Source organism: Emydura macquarii, unplaced genomic scaffold (assembly GCF_026122565.2).
Source record: "Emydura macquarii macquarii isolate MOO-44397 ecotype Brisbane River unplaced genomic scaffold, CSIRO-AGI_Emac_v2 contig_3220, whole genome shotgun sequence".
Taxonomy (NCBI): domain Eukaryota; kingdom Metazoa; phylum Chordata; order Testudines; family Chelidae; genus Emydura; species Emydura macquarii.
This window is the reverse complement of record NW_027133357.1, coordinates 9,464,058-9,483,708: the sequence shown is the minus strand read 5'-3', so window position 1 is coordinate 9,483,708 and position 19,651 is coordinate 9,464,058. Positions and strand designations below refer to the sequence as shown.

At 42.6% G+C, this 19,651-nt stretch overlaps 2 protein-coding genes across 3 annotated transcripts in view; one reads left to right on the top strand and one right to left on the bottom strand.

Annotated features, from left to right (window-relative positions):
- Positions 1–19,651, bottom strand: part of NFASC (neurofascin) — a 172,393-nt gene that overhangs the window by 13,490 nt on the left and 139,252 nt on the right. Inside the window, exons 29-32 of the mRNA XM_067531697.1 lie at positions 18,555–18,569; positions 9,656–9,820; positions 7,378–7,494; positions 4,673–4,828 (exon numbers count right to left, since the gene is read on the bottom strand). Coding sequence (XP_067387798.1) covers positions 4,673–4,828; positions 7,378–7,494; positions 9,656–9,820; positions 18,555–18,569 — 453 coding nt within the window. The remainder of the gene's footprint in view (positions 1–4,672; positions 4,829–7,377; positions 7,495–9,655; positions 9,821–18,554; positions 18,570–19,651) is intronic.
- RBBP5 (RB binding protein 5, histone lysine methyltransferase complex subunit) overlaps positions 1–19,651 on the top strand; it is a 149,716-nt gene that overhangs the window by 115,261 nt on the left and 14,804 nt on the right. The window lies entirely within an intron of this gene.

Genomic DNA, 19,651 nt, shown 5'->3' with positions numbered 1-19,651 from the left:
AGGTTCTGCAGGCCTGGCTTGCATTCACGGGACTACTCACATGAGTAAAAGCTACAGAATTAAGCCCTGTCACTTTAATGCCCTCTTAATACATTACCAAAACTGTGATCATTTTCAGATTGTGCTCAAACATGGTATTTTTAGAGGTATGATACAAAGTAACACCATGTAAATACACTCAGACGCCTACATAAAAGACTATCTAAAAGAGGCGCCATATACAGGCCAATGCTGTCAAAAACAGGTTGAAGTTTAAACATTCCAGATCCCTGGTGTTCCAGACCTTTAAACAGAACTTCAGGATGGTACACATCTTTTTTACTATGATGATTCATGCTTTCCCTAGAAATTGAACCTCGACCAAATTTAAACCCTATTGTCAGTGAGTGGATGCTTCCAGCTAAAAACTGCTCCAAAAATTAGGATAGTTCCAGAGTAAAAAAGGAGGGGGAATTTACTGAAGAAAATGGAGCAAGAGCCTCGCATGGTGAACTGGCATCGCTCCACTACTGATTTATGCCAGCTGAGGATCTGGCCCAAGATTTTTAAGTGGATGATTTTCAACAGCACAAAAGGGAGTCAGGCCAGTTCTACGCTAGAAACTTTTGCTGTATGGTAATGTTGGTTGAAGGGGGTGCTTTTATTTTACAATGTTACTATACTCCAAAAATCCTGGTGTAGAGACAGTTATACCAACATTCAAGTCCTTTTGCAGGCACAGCTGATTTTGGTTGGAGGACTGGTAGAAGATATACCGGCGACAGTGCTTTTTTGTCACCAGAAGCTGCATCTTTCTAGGAGGGTTTGCTGGTATAGCTATATCGGCAAACCTTTTGTGATGTAGATCTGTCCTTAGGTGTCCAGTTCTCATTGACTGCCAATGGGAGGCAGCTGCCTAACTTAAATATTTCCCCCTTTAATACTGTCAGCAGGTGTTCTGTGCACATCCCTTTTCTACTCTCCACTCTGGGAGCTGAACCCTCTTTGAAGGTGCAAGTTTTTATAATGAAAGAGTGAGAGGATGATTTAATGGAGTTGAGAATTGAATTAGAGTAACAATGTTTGCGGAGGGGGCAGGGGAAATATAATTATACTGGAGAGCTTTGAAATGAAAGGAGCTGGTATTAGCAATGCTAACAGGATGGGATTTCTACAGGAAAGCAATGTTGAGAAATAGAGTGGGTTCTTAAGTGACGTGAAAGCAAAAACAGCCTGAAAGAAAAGCATCATGGAATGAGGCTGAATTTACCACAGCAGGGAGTGTTTTAAACAGACTGTAACATGTGCATGTACATGGAGGGTCTCTCAGTAGGATAGTGGAACTGGGCTACTGTCAACGTAGGCTTATAATTGCCAACCCTGCCCCAAAAACAACACGTGATGCCAAAATTATACCCACAGCAAACCCGTATTTAGTGTAAACAGAGGGACTGTGATCAGAGCATTCAAAAAAAGAGAGAAAGTGGGTGGCTGTGATTTGACAGGATGTTTTGTTCTGCCTTTATGCACGGCCAGCAATTTAGCTAAATAAAAGAAAGCAGCCATATAATCCAACCGGCATCAATTTTAAACACCGCTGCGGTGATTTTGGATTTTCTGAATTAATTATAAACTGTCATTCAAAACATGCTTTGGCTAAAAATGACAGTTTATGAACTGACAGCGAAATCGGTCATAAGCCACTGAGCAGGGGATCAGCAAAACTCATGTGCCCTTTCTCTAAAGGCTGAACCTTGGACTGGTTTAAAGAGGGTACATCACAATACGATGCTTCATGTTGTAGGTGGCCTTTAAAGTAGGCTTCAGTGCACTGTAGTTTGTATGACAGCTAGTCTGCTCCAAAAAATTGCATGTGGGGTTAACGTGGGTAGGATTTTCAAATCTGCCAAGAAGAACCAGGAAGCCAACAGGAATTGAGCATCCAAGTCCTTTAGGTGGTTTTGAAAATCTCAGCCTATAATTGTACTGTATGAAAAATATTCCATTATTATATGGTAATGATCCCGAATGTTGTACTAAAAGTACCATAAGCTGTAATATTTGACCATTATTGTAGACAACCATTTTTGGTGTGTGTGTACATGTTCATACGTGCGCACACATACATATGTACATAGATAGTAACATACAGATATATAAAATACTGTGCACACAAAGACGTGCAGCAAAAATATGTATCCAGTGCTAGTTTGATTTTTATACACTGCTGGTTTCTAAGTACCATCACAACTGGTATGTTTTGTGAAGATTTCATTCTCCTTCCCACACTTTTAAGGGGTGAAAAAAGGAACCCTCCCTCTTTTTTTTTTTTTTCAATCAAACTGCATTTGTAGTTAAGCATCACTTACAACTGGAAAGCACTGTTCTGATTAACCAAAAGCTCAATAGCGTCGGCAGAGAAGTCAGAGTGCGGTATACTGCAGCGCGGTGCAGGTGGGCTATTTCAATTTGAATGCAGATAAATAAGCAGCAACCTCTAGAATAGATATTTGCAAAACATAACCAAAAAAAATGGACAGTGCTTTCTTGTCAAAAAACATTAATGATGGCACATGATGGGGGCAGTGGGCTCTCAACCCTCATGTCAGCAGCATCCAGCCAGAGAAAAAATGAAACTGCAGCATGCATGCATGCATGAATGATTGATAGCTTTGTGAATCCCATGGTGATAGGGCTGAGTAGTCATCTGGACTCTATCAGTGGAATAAAGATGATGAATCCTTGAATCTTAATGACAAAATAATGAGGAGCCCTTCGAATATAGAAAATGTGGACTTTAGGATAACAAAAATAAATGTTTAGTACACATCAACATCAAGGAAACTACTTGGTTTTTAGATTCCCTGAACCCTGATTTCCCTTGTGCTTCCTATGCATGAGAAACCCCCAAGAAGGGGTAAAGAGGCTAGCCGGAAAAGAGACATGTCTGTCTAAAATTGGCAACTTATAGCTATTCACAAAGAAGAAAATAGGAACATTTTATAGAAATAGTGAGATGGGCAAAGGAGATAAGTGTTGGGATCTGGATTAGGTTTGGGATTCAGAGTTAGAGACAAAATCAAGGCTCAGGTCTGGCAACTAGAGCCTCCTTTCAGTTTTGGATCAGAACAAAACGCAAAACTGTAGGGGCAAGGTCAGATTCAGGGATTTGAAGCCAAAATGCTCTGAATTAGAAGGTTTCTGGATTTGAGGTTCCAGTTCTACAAAAACATAGCCAAAAAAATGACCCTAACATAATGTAAATTAGCACATAAATAGGAAAAACCAAGGCAAACTAGCCGGGGGGGCTGCCCTTAAAGAATAGGGTTCTTTACAAAGATGGTGACAATAAGAGGAACATCATGGTGTAAGTGTCACCATTTTTGGTAGGATGATAGTGGTTAGAGATGAAAGAGGCAGATCAGATGGAGTCAGTTCCCAGGCAAGGCCAACCTGTACTTCCAACATACCATATATTTGCTCGTATTTCATCAGTGTTGTGCATTGTTATGCAAATACGATGCACAAATATTAGCTTTTTCCATCTGTCACATGTCATATTAGCATCTTATGTTACAAGGATAACTTGATATAGTTAAGGACACCAACACTTTGGACCTCACAAATAAAATGCAGAAGGGGCCTCCCCGTCTCCATCTGGAACAATGTAAGTGCAAACAGAATTTGTTTCAGGGTTTCCTACGTAGAGAGATTGTCAAGTACTATACTTTACTTTCAAGGTCCTATGTAAAGCTTGGTAATCGTTTGCTTTCCAAATACGTGTTGAGGGCCAAATTTCAACTAGCATCACAGAGAGGTGCCTGCCACCCAATCCATGGCTGACTGGGTTATCCCTATTATGGCTCTTTCAAAACTCACGGCATGATAACACACAAAGTTTTAAAGACACAAGGCCCGATCCAACACCCATGGAAGTTAATAGGAGTCTTTCCATTGGCATCAATGGGCTCTGTATCAAGCCCATTAGGATGCTATAAAATGCATTCAGATGGTAAACCTGGAAAATTGCTTGTGCAGTTAGACATGTCATTCCCAGAGTACTATAGCTGGCTTCTTATACATCCATAAAGTCCTATGCACATACTCATATGTGACCATCTCTGTGGGCCTTCTACAAACAACATTACATTCCCTAGGCATTATTCCTCTTCCGTATCTTTCATGAATGTATGAACACCTGTTACTGCAATAACTCAGGAATAAAGACACAGACGCTTTGCTGTGCCAAAACAACCACCACCACCATCACAAGAAGCAGCACACAAATGAAAGTGCAAACATAAAGCCTGCTGTAACAAGCAGGATCCTTTGCCGAAGGTTGTCTTAACGCTTTAAGCATAGCTGTGTGACAAGTGCATGGTCTCTACCCTTATTGTAGGATTCCTTGTTTCAAATGGACTTTGTAACATTATTGGCTGCACCAGGATTTTTATTTTTCATAACGTGCAGTTGAAAGAACTTTATCTGACAGTGGAAATTTCATTGCTTCTTGAGACAGCGCTAGAATAAGGGCAGAGAGGGCACCGTGTCGGTGGAGTGAATGAAATTTGCTCCATGCATGGCCGTGGCCAAGCTTGCCCAGCAAGATGATACAGGACACAAGTGGTAAAGCTCAGGATGGAATGAAATGTCTCGGAAATGCATCACACAGCGGGGCTGGAACCCGTCTCACCTGAGCTTGTCGTAAAGGTTACGTAAGAGTTTTCGCTGGGGCGAGACCATTTGGGGAAAACCCACAACTGGTATGTCATCCCGGGCGTCAGGTCAGCCAGCTGCACAGAGGAAGGGGTCTGAGCTTTAACGGGGATAGATCTCACTGTATTGTTACCTGAGAAACAGAAACCTCACATCAAACCCAGGCGGCAGGAAGCTCCGAGATACTAGTATCGACACATTGCTTTATGCTACACCTGTCTGCTAAGCAGAAATAATATCGTTTGATGGACAGGGCATTAGCATCTTGATGTCCTCAGGATCTGTGGTTACTGCCCATTTGGGAATATAAAAAATGCAGTAATACAAGTAAATGACAATGCTTAGATAGCACCCCCATTTGTTGCATTGAAAATGTCTCTGTAAACACCCAGGAGACCTCTCATTATTGTTAGGACCTGCTGGAGCTCTTTTGTTAACCAGTCTAGGTTTGGGTGTCTGGGGGATCAGATCAGTGTATTCTCAGAGGAGGGGTCTGGAATTTGTCTACCCCCACTGATCTGATAAAGCCAGTCTGCTGATTTACAGGGCATGGGGTTAGATCCGTCTCTCAAGCCTTTGAGAAGAAGGGGTTGATAGCAGGATCTGCACGCCAGTTTTATTTCCAGGATAGAAATCTACATATATTGATGTTGGCTAATGAACCGTTGATTGTTTTAAATGTTGTGAAAGACTGGCTCAGTGTGCACGATCGTGTCCCTTCTAGGGGCTGGCCCACATAGCGCCTCTTGCAGATTGGGACGCTGCTCCTTTAGCTCAAGTGGGCAGGACCTTATGCTGCTGTTGGTCCCAGGTTCAATCTTCGTTGAGTTGGGTTTGCACCTAGTGACTATGTGTTGGTTGTTTTTTATACCTTTAAATAAAATCTGCAGCACTCAGAAGAGAAAATGCTAGTTTTTGGTGTGAGGCTTATAGAAAAGTGGGACAACCTATGGGGCAAATGAGTAACATCTTACACTGCGGTCGTCTACCAAGGGAGGGGGAATGCTACACTGAGACACCAGTGTCCAGTTTAAACTGAGGCAGGAATTATGGAAAAGACTGTAAAGCCTCTTGGCTGCATGGTGAATACCATGCAGCACCCTTGGCTTGAAACGTATCAGGATGCAGGCGATTTAAATGGGGATAGGTGAGACTGTGCGAGCATAGAATGAAGAAGTTGGTGAAAGTCTGAGAGCCCAAACTCACACAGTCCTTCTTTCTAAGGGTGCTTATGGCATATGCTCTAGCATAGGCCATGAGAGGTAACAATTTTCAGCCTGTGTTTAAGATGCCTGGCCTCAGTGTAAAGAGGTGTGAAAGCTCTCTGAGTACCTTCTCACCTCCATTAGAAGGGGTATGGTTGTTCCACTGGTGAGGGAATCTGAAAGGGTTAAATGGAGACCATCAGCACTGCAGTTTGCAAATGGCAGCTGAATACGTGCAGTTTTCCGAGATACAGGAGCATCTTTATATCATTTGGGAGGGATAAACAATAAGAGATCTCCTGGGGAGTTTTCCTGAAAGGAGATTTGGGAGCCATCATCTGATATTGCGAATCTCTCAGATCCTGAAACCCTTGCTCAGGCAAACCTCCCATTGGATCCTGTCCTGAGTAAGGACTTCTGCATCTAGCCCCTTGTTAGCTGCAAGCTGTGTGTGTTTAAGCTTTCTCAGCAGTGACAGGGAGAACTAAGGATGGAAGAGACCAGAGTCTGAAGCTCAAAGAAGTGCTCTGCATTTTACGATGTTAAGTGTAAGCATGGAGGGGGTTAAGAGCCTGACGAGTATTTCAAATTTTGGAGAACAATACAGAAGGGAAGATGATTAACTCATTTCCTTAAACCAGTGCTGAGAAGTGCAAGTATCGCTTTGCCTACTAGAGGTGTGGAGATCTTGCAGAGGGACAAGTACTGTCTGACAACAGCAGGGATTCTAAGTTGCATGTCCGTTCATCTCTAGAACAGTGTTGTAAACAAAGTTGGATCACTGTCAAGAATAACAGACGGTTGGTTTAAGACCGACAAATTCATACCAGACATTATGAAATGTCTGGGAAATAGTCAGAGGCAAACAGTGTTCACAGCTACCTGCCTATTGACACCACAAAAGCAATATTAAAAAAGAAAAACAGGTGCTAGCTCTGCTTTCCCAGGCCATGTAGTGCCCGTAATTTTAAGATCCAATGAAATCTATTATACAGTAGTTATGGATCATGGATGATTCTCCCCTTCTCTTTCAAAAGCAGGTGCATGTTTTTTGACTGTTGGGCCATAGATTATCCATTAAAAGTGTTCATTTTCCTCTCCATAAGAATTTGTTCTGAATTCAGTTGGTCTTTTTCTATAGCCCTTAATCTTGTGACAAGCTGCAGCCCTCACAGCTTCCTTTGGACCCACAAATGTGCAGCCTTGTTAATTCAAAACGCATGGATCTGAACCCCCCCATTGCAAGAAATCAAAGGAGGAGATAACTGCATTTAGAAGAGTGGCTACACACACATTTCCACCTCATTTTTAGTGGCAAAGAGAATCCTTTGCGTATGTTCCCCTCATGCACAGGCTGGACAGTAGGTTTCAATACATTAGAGATCATTAACATTGCTTAAAAGGAGCATTTAAACCCCAGACAGGATCTCTAATGGCATAACAGCCCTGTGATTTCCCCACGCGGTCTGATGCTTACTGTTGATATACTCAACCACAAAGTCAGTTCCAGCAGAAAAATTGTGGCTCCAGGTGATGTTTGCCCAGTTACTGTTAGGGAAAGCTTTTACGTTCCATATGGATGATCCATTGGTGGCTGGTGAACAGGTTAGAACAGGAGTTAGTACTTTGGATTATATACACATGGACCCTACCCTCACACCTGGGTTTGACAAACTATTTCACAGTTATTGAGAATTACAAAAGTTAAAGCCCCTTGCATTAGTTGGAGGATATGCCCTCCTAGCTACATATGCTACAGTACGTAAGACACGTTTTATTTATTGGTAAATTAAATTATTGGTAAATTGGAAACTTAACTCTGAACCTTCCGCCTTACGGGTGAGTTTAAAATCAAGAGTGTGTATTTCGGTAACTCAGTTCTGAAATCAGAGATCATTGATAGACTGAGGCTCTGCCTTACACTATTAATACACTAATGGCTGTACCATAACTACTATGGTCTGGCTCATATAGTGCCTAACCCACGAGAAGCACGCGTCAGTGCACACACTCATTACCACAATCTAGAGTAGGGACTGGGAAAAAACATTGTCATGTTAATAATCTGCAAACTGCATGTTGGATAATGCACCCAAGCTGTTCCCAGCAAAAACACAAGTGACTTTCATGTTGAGGAATGTCAGTATTATTTTGGGGAGTGAGTAAACTCTCTTTGTGTTAAAGTAGAGCGAGTTACTGTAGCTTGCACCTACAAAGTGACGCAGAAGAAATTACATTGTGATTTTTACATCACACAGTGGCACAGGCTTTGGTGTAGCAAACTAAATGCTAGTGATTTCTGACTCCATTCCTGTGCTCAGCAGGAAAAGTTTCATTCTTAGAAAAGGAAATATTTTTATTTTATAAATACACATTGCGTATGTGATACTGCCTGTTTTCACTTACTGTGAACATTTTCTCAGGTAGTAATTTGTTTGAGATCTTTCTAATAGCAGATTCTGTTATGCTGCTTAGTTGTGGAGATCTTGCGTAGTGACACTAGGCAGTACAGTCTATCTTTGGCCTCGTCTGCATGAGAAAGTTGCATCAATTCAACGTAAATTGGTGTATAAATTGATCTGGTTAAACCAATTCAAACCGCTTATGGATGTTCTTACTTCATTTATGGAGGCGCTTATTGCAGCTTACCTTAAACATGTTCCTAATCAACTTCAGCTCAACTGATACGTGGGTGTATAGACAGGGGCTTGCATCAGTTTAACATCTTGAGTTAAACTGGTGTAACTTTTTCATGTAGACAAAGCCTTTAGCTACTCTAGGAGCTAGAAAGAACGACAGCTTTTGTCTGCATGTAGCAGCTTCAATAAAGAATACCCTTTATTTTCATTACAAATCAGTGCGCTGTCTTTTGTCAGTCAAGAACAACAACAGGAATCTTTTGCACATATGATTCTGACCGTGCCTTGTACAGTTCTGTACCAGAGCTGGGCCTTCACTGTGAACTATTTTGATTGTATTAGTTTCTGCCACAAGCTGAGTGCACTTTTTGGATTAGTGAATACAAATGACCACGTAGTCACTTATCAGTAAGTACCAGTCTATTTACCATAGCTGCAGTTCCTGTAACTTTTTTTTTTTTGCAGCAACAGAGACCTCTCTCCATTTTCCATTAAGAGTCCATCCCCATGTAAATGCAGGATGGAAGTCTTGTCTGTATAGATCTTGGCCAATTTTAAATAAATACTTCCTCAAATTTCCCATGGGCCATATCTAGATTACACTACAAAGAGAGCAGTCAGTGTAACAGAAAAGAATCCTAGCTCAGTTGCTGTGCTTGACTTGAAGTGGAATTCTTGATAATAATAATAAAATCCCTTTTTAGAGCTGGTAATAGAAGATATAATAATATTTTGAGATCTTCTGTAGTGTCTTTCTGCTAATTATTTCAGGATGTTTTACATATGTTAATTAAAAGCACAACACTCCTGGGAGAGTGACATTATCTCCATTCTAAAGATGGAGAAACTGAGGCACAGAGAGGTTAAGTAACTTGTCCAAGGCCACACAGTGAACAGGATTAGAACCCAAACTCCTGTAAGCTAGTCCTGTGCTTTGAGTCCTGGGTCACATTCCCTCCAATTTCTTGCTGAGCTATCCCCAAAGCACTAAGAAGTCCCCCACTTGCTGGGTTAAATTACATCCCTTGCTTGTTGTTAAACCTGAGCATGGACATGACATAGGTGACAAGCCCAGCTACAGTTAAGTGGGTTAGAGGAAATAGGAAAGCGCAGTACCAAACTCCTGCTTAGTGGTGGCTATCGGAGCACTCTCCGTGCTGGTTGTAGTGCTGGCGACGGTTGTAGTGGTTGTAGCAGCTGTGGTGGTTGTGGTTGTAGCGAGGGTTGTGGTAGTTGTAGTGCTGGTTAGACTGATTGTAGTTGTAGGCAACGAAGTTGCAGCTGGGAGAGGGAAATGTAAAAACTGCAGTTTTAGAAGAGGTTATATCCTTCGCTCTTGCCCTCCCCAAAGGCTAACGCACACACAAGAGAGAAAGCAGAGTGGCACGGCACGACACGGAGAAAAACAAGAGTTGGTGGGAGAGGGGGAACAAACCGAACATCTGAAATGAGAGAATGAAGCTTAGTTTTCATTTTCTTTCCACGGTGCACATTTCTAGCGACAGTCATGCACTTCAGCTCCAGCAGAGGCGGGCGTAGGGGGTGCCTGGAATCTCTTGGATAAAGGGACATGCAAAAAATTCCGTAGGTGAGTGAGAACAAACACGTGAAAAGCCAGCAGGAAGTGGGTGAGTTCAGCCCTCAAACAAATAGCTCCCAGTGTCATTCTGGGCCGGCTGTTGGTTTTATTCCCTTTCACGTGGCTTAACAACTTGCATCTCTTTTCAGCTGTTCTGCCTTAAATCCTCACCCCTACACCCTGCTCCTTTTGGATTTAAACAGCAAGAACAGGCATAATTGGATTGAAAAAAAATAAGTGACCTATTTATGTTATTTTGGAAGATGAACAGAGGGGCCAGTTTCTGCTCCCCACTTTACAGCCAGCGTAACCTAGAAGAGACTTAGGCTCAGAGCAGTCAAGTCCCCTTTAAACAAGAAGTAAGATTCCACTCTTAACAAATATAATAATCCAGTTTGTCACAGACCAGGCAACGCAAAATGGAATTAGCTCACCTCACCCTGAACTAGACCACCAGCACTTCTGAGCTGACAGCATTCTGCCTGCAGATACTTTAATAGTTTCCAGTCTAGCTCATCTTCTTAAAAATGCTATTTGTACTACAGGGGATGCTGCTTTCTGTTTTAATCTGATGGGGGATGGCTACACAGTCATTGACTCCCACAACCCGCCTTTTCTATTTATTTATTTAAGATGAGGAGTGCATCATGTATCAACCCATCTTTCCCTCACTCACCCAAATCCCCCTTATGCTGTATATGATGACATATATTATGCACACATGCAGCAAGGAAGGATGCACCCCTTTCTCTCCTAGCCCCTCAATGGTTGTGATGCAAATATAAAAAATACTGAATCCTACTGCACTGATGGTCCAGTGGGCAGAGAGTGGTGGATTTTTCTCTGCTTGACACAGCACACGCTGAGTTATGATATTTAAGAAATCCTTTCACTCTTTAGATTTGTCTACACACTTTGGATAAATTAGGACCCTAATCCTCAAAAGATTTGAATGGGAGAATAGGAGCAGTGCCTTTAGCAAGGTAGATGACTGTAGATGGCCCTTGTTAATAGGAATCATTAGATGAGATCCTATGGCCTGTGTTGCATAGGCGGTTGGACAAGTTGATCACAGTGGTCCCTTTTAGCATTAAAATGTATTGAAAAGGTAGATATGAGGGTTATATTGCTATTTGGAGAAGTGTCTCCAAGTACTCTTAGCTATGAATGAAAGTCAGGCCATGTGAAATATTTGCACCACCACTTGATAACCTAAACTTCAGAGGATTATTGCCTTTGGCTAAAATTGGATTTGATCAAATAGCATCTAAAATTAAATACCACGTGACAGAATATGTGATAAAAAATCTGCTTTGCGATCCTTGTACTGAAGTATCCTAGGATTCTATAAAATTCAGCTTTGCTTACTCTTGTGAGTTGGTGACATGTAATGCCACTCCTGGGTATGAGTGAGACTCAGCAGAGGTCCTAATTTAAATATGACCTTTATCCAAATAAAAATAACTTGAGGAGAGGAGTTTAGAAAGTCAGCCCAGAACAAAACCAGATCTTTGCAACTTCCTTGTTTCCACTTTACCTGGATAAGAAATTTGGCAGATCTTGTGCCCAGGCAGACCCCAACTGACTCCAGAGGGGCTCCCTGTGGGCCTGACTGCAGGTTTGGGGCCTTATCTTGGTCTTGAAAGAGATGTTCTTTGGCCCATGACTCTGCTGCGTTCCAGGGTCCCTTGTTGCTCAAGAATCAGGATGTGTCTGAACGGGCTTCCCAGAAGCTCATAGAAGGATTGTGTGCATATACTGTATACGTTGTTGATTTCAAAGCAGCTAGACCCAAAGAGCCCTACCCACAAAATAGATGTAAAACCAGAACATTTCTGGTTATCCAAAGACTAGACTCCTAGAGTTCAGAGATGGAATAGAGCTGTTAAGTTACCCATTGCAGCTCCCTGCCAATTTCCCCCTACGGCGTGCAGCTAAATAAAATACCAAACCGACACTGAAAATCCCAGTAACCCTCTCAAACTGAAAAGGAAACCAAGTTTACAGTGTGCAAGCAATGCCGCGTGTCTTCCCTTTTCACAATATCCTGTCAGGTACAGACCCTGAGCACTCAGAGACGAACACAGAACTACAGCCAGTGTCATGCAAAAAGCCCAGTTATTGAAACAAAGCCATCAGCCTCCCGCCACCCCAGGGCAAAGGTTTCATTGATGCTGGTGAAGAAGCTGGAATGCCAAACAACATGCGTGAGAATCCAGAGAAAATGCAGCATGTCAGACACAGAGCTCAAGTCAAAGAACCACAGAATTTGTGCTCTGAGCCTTACCAGATGCACGTAGAATAACAAAACCCTTTCTTATTTGATGAGGCCACCACCAGGCAAGCGCCTCTTTTAGAGGAGGAGAGGACCGCTATCCTGCAGTTCTCTCTCTCAACCACTTACAAGATCAGGGGTGCTTTCTTAGGTCCTGTGGCTACAAGTTACAAAAGCCTGAACTGGGCTGAGAAAAATTAACAGCACTATCCCGGCAGATTCCTTGCATTTTTCTGAAGCTCAAGAGGGCAGTGTGGCTACTGGCAATATTAATTCAATTAACCCTACAACGACAACCCTCTGAATACAGAGTTTCGAACACACAGGATGAAAACAGCCAGAGTAGAGATCGATTTTAGCTAATGAATTTTCACAGCATTCCTGTCAGGCACCCTTATCCCCATTGTACCCAGAGGGAAATCAAGGCACGGAGAAATAACTTGCTCAAGGTGGCAAAGCTGGCATTAGAACACCGAAGCTCCTGAGTCCCAGGCCTGCTTTTGTACCACTGGGGTGTGTTTCCTGCTAAATCCTTAAAGGTCTATTTTGCATCCAGTGCACTACCAGAGATTTAGGGGCATCAAGGGGAGAACAGACCCTTTCTTGGTGCTTGTCTTATTGACCTTGTCTGAATGTATTAGCTGGCTGGGGTGTGTGTTTATTTACTAAATCCTCACTTTAGGATATGATCCTCACGTATTATTTAAAAAACAACAACAAAGGAGTGGAGTTATTAGAGTGGTCCTGCTGCTGGAGGCGTCCTTCACATGCCAAGGTGTCGTGGCCTATTTAATAACAGTCTGAGCTGTGCCTCTCAGCCCCGGCTGACAGGGTTGACATGAAGTATTTGCCCCAAATGCTGTAACACTGTGATAGCTCCATTGAAAACAATTACCCCAGGTTAGCACCATCACCTTGTATCAGGATAACGCGGTAAGCAACCGCCATAAAAGTCAGTGTGTGAGATTGGGGGGTGTGTGTGTGTGTGTTTTTGCAGTGCTTATGAATAAAAATGGATCCTCATGTCAAGTCTGTGCAGACTAGGGATAGGTAAATGCCCTTTGATCCCGGAACCCCCTAGTTCAGAGGGGCCCAGATGGAGCTGTACCACTAAGAAGATCAAGAGTGGGAGGAAGATGAGAATCCAGCTGGAGGAGCTGGGCAGGAGAGTGCATCTCCAGGTTGGAGGGATTTGGCCTTAATCCGCCCGTGATGGGGACGATGATTCAAAGCTGAAACCTCATTTGGTTTTTAATGTGAAATGAATCTTCAAGAAGAGCTCAGCTGGTAATTTGGGAGAGGGAGAGGGGACGTTTTCTGCTCTTTGAATTCCGGCCCTTAATGAGGGTTGACTCCAGACTGGAGAAGGCTAAAGGGTGACTTTGACAGAGGATCAGAGCGTCTCTGAATAGCAGGAACACTAAAGACACTGTCAGGGGCGATGGGCAGACACAAAGTGAGTCTGAAGTGAGTGGCAAGGGGGCAGTAAAAGCTACACTAAAGTGTTAAACCTTTACAAGTGTCAGACGCTTGGAGATCTGAAAGCGCTTTTACACTTTAACTAATCCTGTCCTGTTGGAGAATGTATCATCGTATCCTCTTTGCAGATATGTAAACGAAGCCACGGGGAAATTAAGGGTCCAGAAGTGGGATTTTCAGAAGCACCTAACTGATGTAGGTGCACAAGAACCATTAACTTTCAGTAGGATCTGTGTTCCTAAGTCACACAAGTGCTTTTGAAAATTCTACTTTCACGTTTTAGCCAGCACAAAATCATGAAACTTTGCAGCTTATCTCATTTAGCCACCTATCGTCCCAATTTGCAGGCTCAGTCAAGGATTTTAGCTACACTTAAGGCCAACGATTTCAAGTGTGGCCTCTGATGTTCCATGCCCAGCAGGAGACACTGTAGGTCTCGCTTTCAAAGTGCTGAGCACCCACTGCTCCAATTAAGGTTACTGGGAGCGGCAAGTAACTCACAAGCTGGAAATCAGAGGCCACTTTTGAAAATGTTGCTGTGTCAGCTACTCAAATGGCAGGGCAAAATTGCACTTACTAAATCCAAGCTATGAAAATCTGGTTCTAACCGATTCACCCTAATTCCTACAGCAAATCAGGAATAAAACCCAGAAGTCCCTGTAGTCCCTCATTTCCACTCTCCTTGCTCTAACCCACTGTCCCTAAAACACCGTATGTAAAGCACCACTCTCATACTGCTTCACTGTCATTTCTTCTGAGGACAAGCTAGGGTCTGATCCAAATGGGCCCTGAATTTTAGACCCGGGCTCATTCTCTCCCAAGTCGTGGCCACTTCCCTCTACAGCTAGAAAAGATATTGTCCGAGGATGGAGTCCAAGGGGTGTGCGGCGTGGTTCAAATAAAATAGACTGAAAATGCAGCAGACACACTGGCTGCTGGAGTTAATAGGCTAATTCATCCAAAAGTAAATGAGTGAGCGAGAGAGAGACATAATGGTTTCTTCATAGCATGCTGGCTCCACTTCTGCTCTTTTCTGGAACCTGCATATGCTAATAAACCCACCCCTGTTTGCTCCCAGGATCATTCAAATCATCAGCAGGGATGGATCGCTGACAGGAGCCTACACCCCATGTGACAAACCCATGGGAGGAGAAAGTTTTTCATTACGCAGATGGGCCATGTTCTGTGCTATAATCACCACACAAGAGAGTGGGGTTTATTTATGACTCCCCTCTCTTTGCTTCCTTTTGTGCGCCAGCACTAAGCTAGAGATTCATGGCTACTTCCAACTCCTCTGTGAATTCAAGTCATTTTAAAGTGGGGGGGGGGGGAGGAGGGGGTAGTTCTGCATATGCCGTGAAATATGACAAAACAATGCACACTCATATTGCTCTTTAATTATTTAGGGAAGCTTTTAATGTGCTGTTAGACTGTAATAATGGCTTTACCCCAGAGCACATCTATAGCATCAGTAGACTTGGAAGGATTTGATTAATTTTTTATGAATTCGGATGGATAGCTAAACGTAGTGCCGAGAGATTTTTCTTTCCTCATGATTTTTTTCTGCAACAGGAGGAAATTCTACAAAGAAAAAAATTATACTAATTTGTTCCAAATCTAAGAAGTGTGGAAGATCCAGAAGAACAACCAAGTGATGGTTTTCATATTACATTGTCAGATTGAATGGACTGTAAAAAAGAGAGTTTAGCAGATCCCCACAAGTGCTACATTTCTGTCATTGTCAATGTTTTGTATTAATGATGGAATTCTCCCCAAGCCCCACTCCTTTTATGGAGGGAAAAAGGAGAACCCAACAAATATCAGCATTTACCGGTTTAAAATATAATCCTTCCAAGCCTGATGATAAAAGCTTCCAGTTCTAATCTGTACAATGTACAGATTGTATTATATGGAAGAACAAAAACCATTTATGGTCCCAATCTTGTACTACTGAAGTTTTGCCATTGACATCAATGCTATAGGATCCAGCTCTGTCTGACCTGTCAATTGTTTTCTTTCTTCATTGTGTAAATGAGACTCTTTGGGTTTTATAAAGTAATCCCTTCCCAAACTGCCTCTTGCTTAGCCCAACTTTAGATTTGGCTTGGGAAGCAAATGTAAACCTCACACCATGAAGTTTTTGAATTTTGCTTTGATTTCATCACCTTTGTCTGATTTCTCATACAACAAACATGAAAACTGGTGTGTTGGATGCCCCCCTTCCCACACCCCCTCAAAAGAACCATATTTGAGTGATAAAAAACTTGAGATTAATAGTAGTTTGTTACAGTGAAACTTGTCTTAAACTGAGCACCTAAGGGACCTGCAAAATCTAGGTCACCGAGCAGAGAGATGAGTCTTTAGAAGAAGGTCGAACAAGATTATACTAGAAACCTGTACTTGTTAGGAAGATAAATGGCCTTCTAGGTCAAATACAATTTAAATCAGGTGACTCCAACAATCTAATCCTTGCTAGCATGTAACTTACTAATTGTCCCTGTGACACAATGTGGAGTGAAATACAAGGACAGGGATTTGTTCTCAACAGTCTTGTGTCTCACTACTAGTTACGTTAGGCTAAGGGACAAGTGGCCCCATTACAGACCAGTATATCACTAACAGTTACGGGAAGAAACAAATAGTTTGCCATTGAAAAGCTAGGAATGCAGTTTACAAGGTATCTGATCTTAACCATCATTTCCAATTACTAACATTTCTCCTCATTTCAGTTCCAACATAATTTTAATGGCCACTTATTGCTCGTATGGGTAGAATACGAACCAACTCGGTCAATGCCTTTGTTCTGTGAGAGCTTAGAACAGAGTCTTCACAGGGCAAGACATTCATCTAACTGCAGCAGTTTGAGAAATATGAGCTGCTAAAATCATGATGAAACTGCTGGGATGCAATAAGAAGAATGATGTGATTTTAAGATTTAACACGATCCAACAAATCTAGAAACACTGGTCCTGGCCCAGAGAGGAATTTTTGATCCCCATAGACTCTGTTAAACTAGGGTTGAAATGAGATGTTTCATTGGTGCTATGAAACTGTAGGGGAAAAGTCACATAAATCAAAAAGTCATGTATGTTTATACTCAGTTCTTCTAAGCTCAGGGCAGACCAATCTGGTACCCTTTGTTTTAAGGAAGTGACAGTACAGTAAAAGAAAGAAAGGTCTGTAAGTGAGGGAAGTTTGCAAAATAATATTGATTAAACAAACACTGCCGAAACAAAAAGGGTGGGGGAACATCTGTGAAGTAGAAAAGCAGAACCTTAATACACCATTTTGTGACTGAAAATAGGCCTTGTGGTAAATCTGCCATTTCCCTACAAGGAAAATCAAATGCTCCTACCCAATCCTCAACGCTGTGTCCGTGAAGATAAAGCATAGTTTCTCACAGATCCCTGTAGTGCATGCAAAAATGGGTTCTGTTGTCTCAGTTCAATAGATTTTCATTGGCAGGGCATTTGGATGCGTTTGCTAGCAGAGGTTTCCAGGGGCTGCTAATCTGAATCTCTCAAACATGATCAGCTGGGCTGGAACAGCGTCTTCAAAAATCTGCTCAAAATGCCCTGCCTGAAAAAAGCCATTTCTCTGAAAGCTGCACTCTGGTGATCCTGTTGCATTTACAGAGGGGAAAAACCCTCATTTGCATGCATACAAAAAGGATTCCGGAGGTATGCTTTGGAGTTTGCCGGGTAGACACACGTTTTGGGTTGTTGAGGATTCAGGTTTCCTAGAAAGCAGGCAGAGACCCCCTTTCAAGGAACATGGTTTCTCTGTATTTCAGTGTTGTTACGGAAATATGCAGTAGAGGGGCAAAGTCAGCAAATAGCCTACCATGCAGACATTATGCATAACCCTTTCAATGGGAGCTGGGGAAGAAAACGTTCCAATACATAGCCACTGGCCAGAGGAGAAATACCGTGTGTTCTGTACATTGCTGTATTCACATGTAGAACTTCGGTGTGCAAAGCACACACTTAAGTAATGCCCACCTGTATTTCTAGAAGGGCGTAACAGCTGCCATAGAGCTGTACAGGAATTTTCAGTGTGTAGTGCCATTATTTGTGTAAAATGCTGCATAGTGAAAAGGGGAATACACCCTCTGTACCTGGGGGCGTGTATCTATCGGATGCTGCTTAGCATTGCACTCTGAGGGCATATGTTATTTAAACTGCCCAGAACACCCTTAGGCGCTATGAATGCAAAGCATTATCCCCCTTGCACAGAGTGGAGGATGGTGATGCAGAAAGTGAAAGCATTGTGTGCCGAGCTGGGACTACAAGCCTGGTTAGCCTGCTGCCATGCTCTACGACAAGGCCACGCCCTGCTTTCTCTGGGTCGGGCCCTTCGGCAGCAAAAGCAGAATGAGGTGGGTTTCACTGATTGTTCTGAGGTTAGATCTTGCAGACCATTAACAGGTTGAGTACTAGATAAGGATACATTGATGCTCCCAACCTTTAACTGTAGTACCATAACCTTTTCTTCTCTCTGCCTGTGGTGCTTTGTGCTACACACCAGTGTTTCTTATAGCCAATTTATCCTCCCCCCTCAGCTTAGTTTGCTCATTGAAAGGGTTTATGCGGTGCATGCTTAAGTGCCAGCACACCCTAGAGACTGCCCTGGACTGTGCATTGCCCCATGCCTGTTACCTCCTCCTCCAGCTGGTACAGTACCTGGGGTTGGAGTGGCTTCAGAGAGTGCAGCGCCAGATAAAGAGAAGGGAATACGAGGACAGCATAGAAGAGAAGGGAAGAGAAAACAAAGGCATATATAAAACCACAGCACATTCATGAGACTGGGGATCAGTCACACACACACAGTCACCAAAGATCTTAAGAGAGAAAGAAAATGCATTAGCGGCAACCCAGCAGTCACCTTTCTGTGCATAAATATAGCCATTTGCATAGGCCAAAGAGAAGGAAGCTTTTCTTTGAGTCAGAGATTAATCATCATTCCCAGTTAAACACACCCCACCTCTTCAGCAAATGGATGCTAATGGCCAGGTTCTGCCCTGGGGGGTGGCTTTGATTAAGTAAAGCATTTAAGCATCTGCTTACATCTCATTCAAGAAAGGACAAAATTTGACCCTCCACCTTCAGCTTCCCGTAAAGTCCAACTTCAGGACGTATTACATATGTAAGGGGAAACTGACCTACGCAGTTGTATTCAACGAATCAAACAGAACTGGATTTAATTTTACCCTCGGGGTTGAATGCAGTCCAGCAGAAATGGAAGAAACTTTTGGATAAGTTTATTTTGGATTGAGTCTGGTATCCATCTCTGAAGACAGAATTAAAACAGTCGATTTCAAGGTTTGGTTTTCTGAACCTTCTTCCACTGAGTTCCAAGTTCTTTTTAAGGGGTTTATAGCAGGTATGTAAAAAAATCAAACCATAGTCATTTAAAGCTGCTAAATAACACTCTGCTTACTGAGGTTACATCCCATTCATTAATAGAATCTTGCCCAACCTAGCCTGGTGTTAGATGCATACCAGCTCTCATGTTCTAGGGCCAAATCCTGCTTGCCCTACTTGTGTGGCTTCAGTGAGACTGTGTAAGTAAGTAAGATGAGCAGATCTCACCCTTACTCTTCGTTTTCATTAATGAATAACGGATTGTTTGACCTGTCAAAGTCCACTCTCACTGAGTGCCATTGTCTACCATTGCCAAGGAAAGGAAAACTTGCTTTGAACACCTAAACCTTTTCCAGGATGACAATTTACAAGGCTTGTATTTACAGTGGTATCTGAGATAGTTATTTCTCATTCCA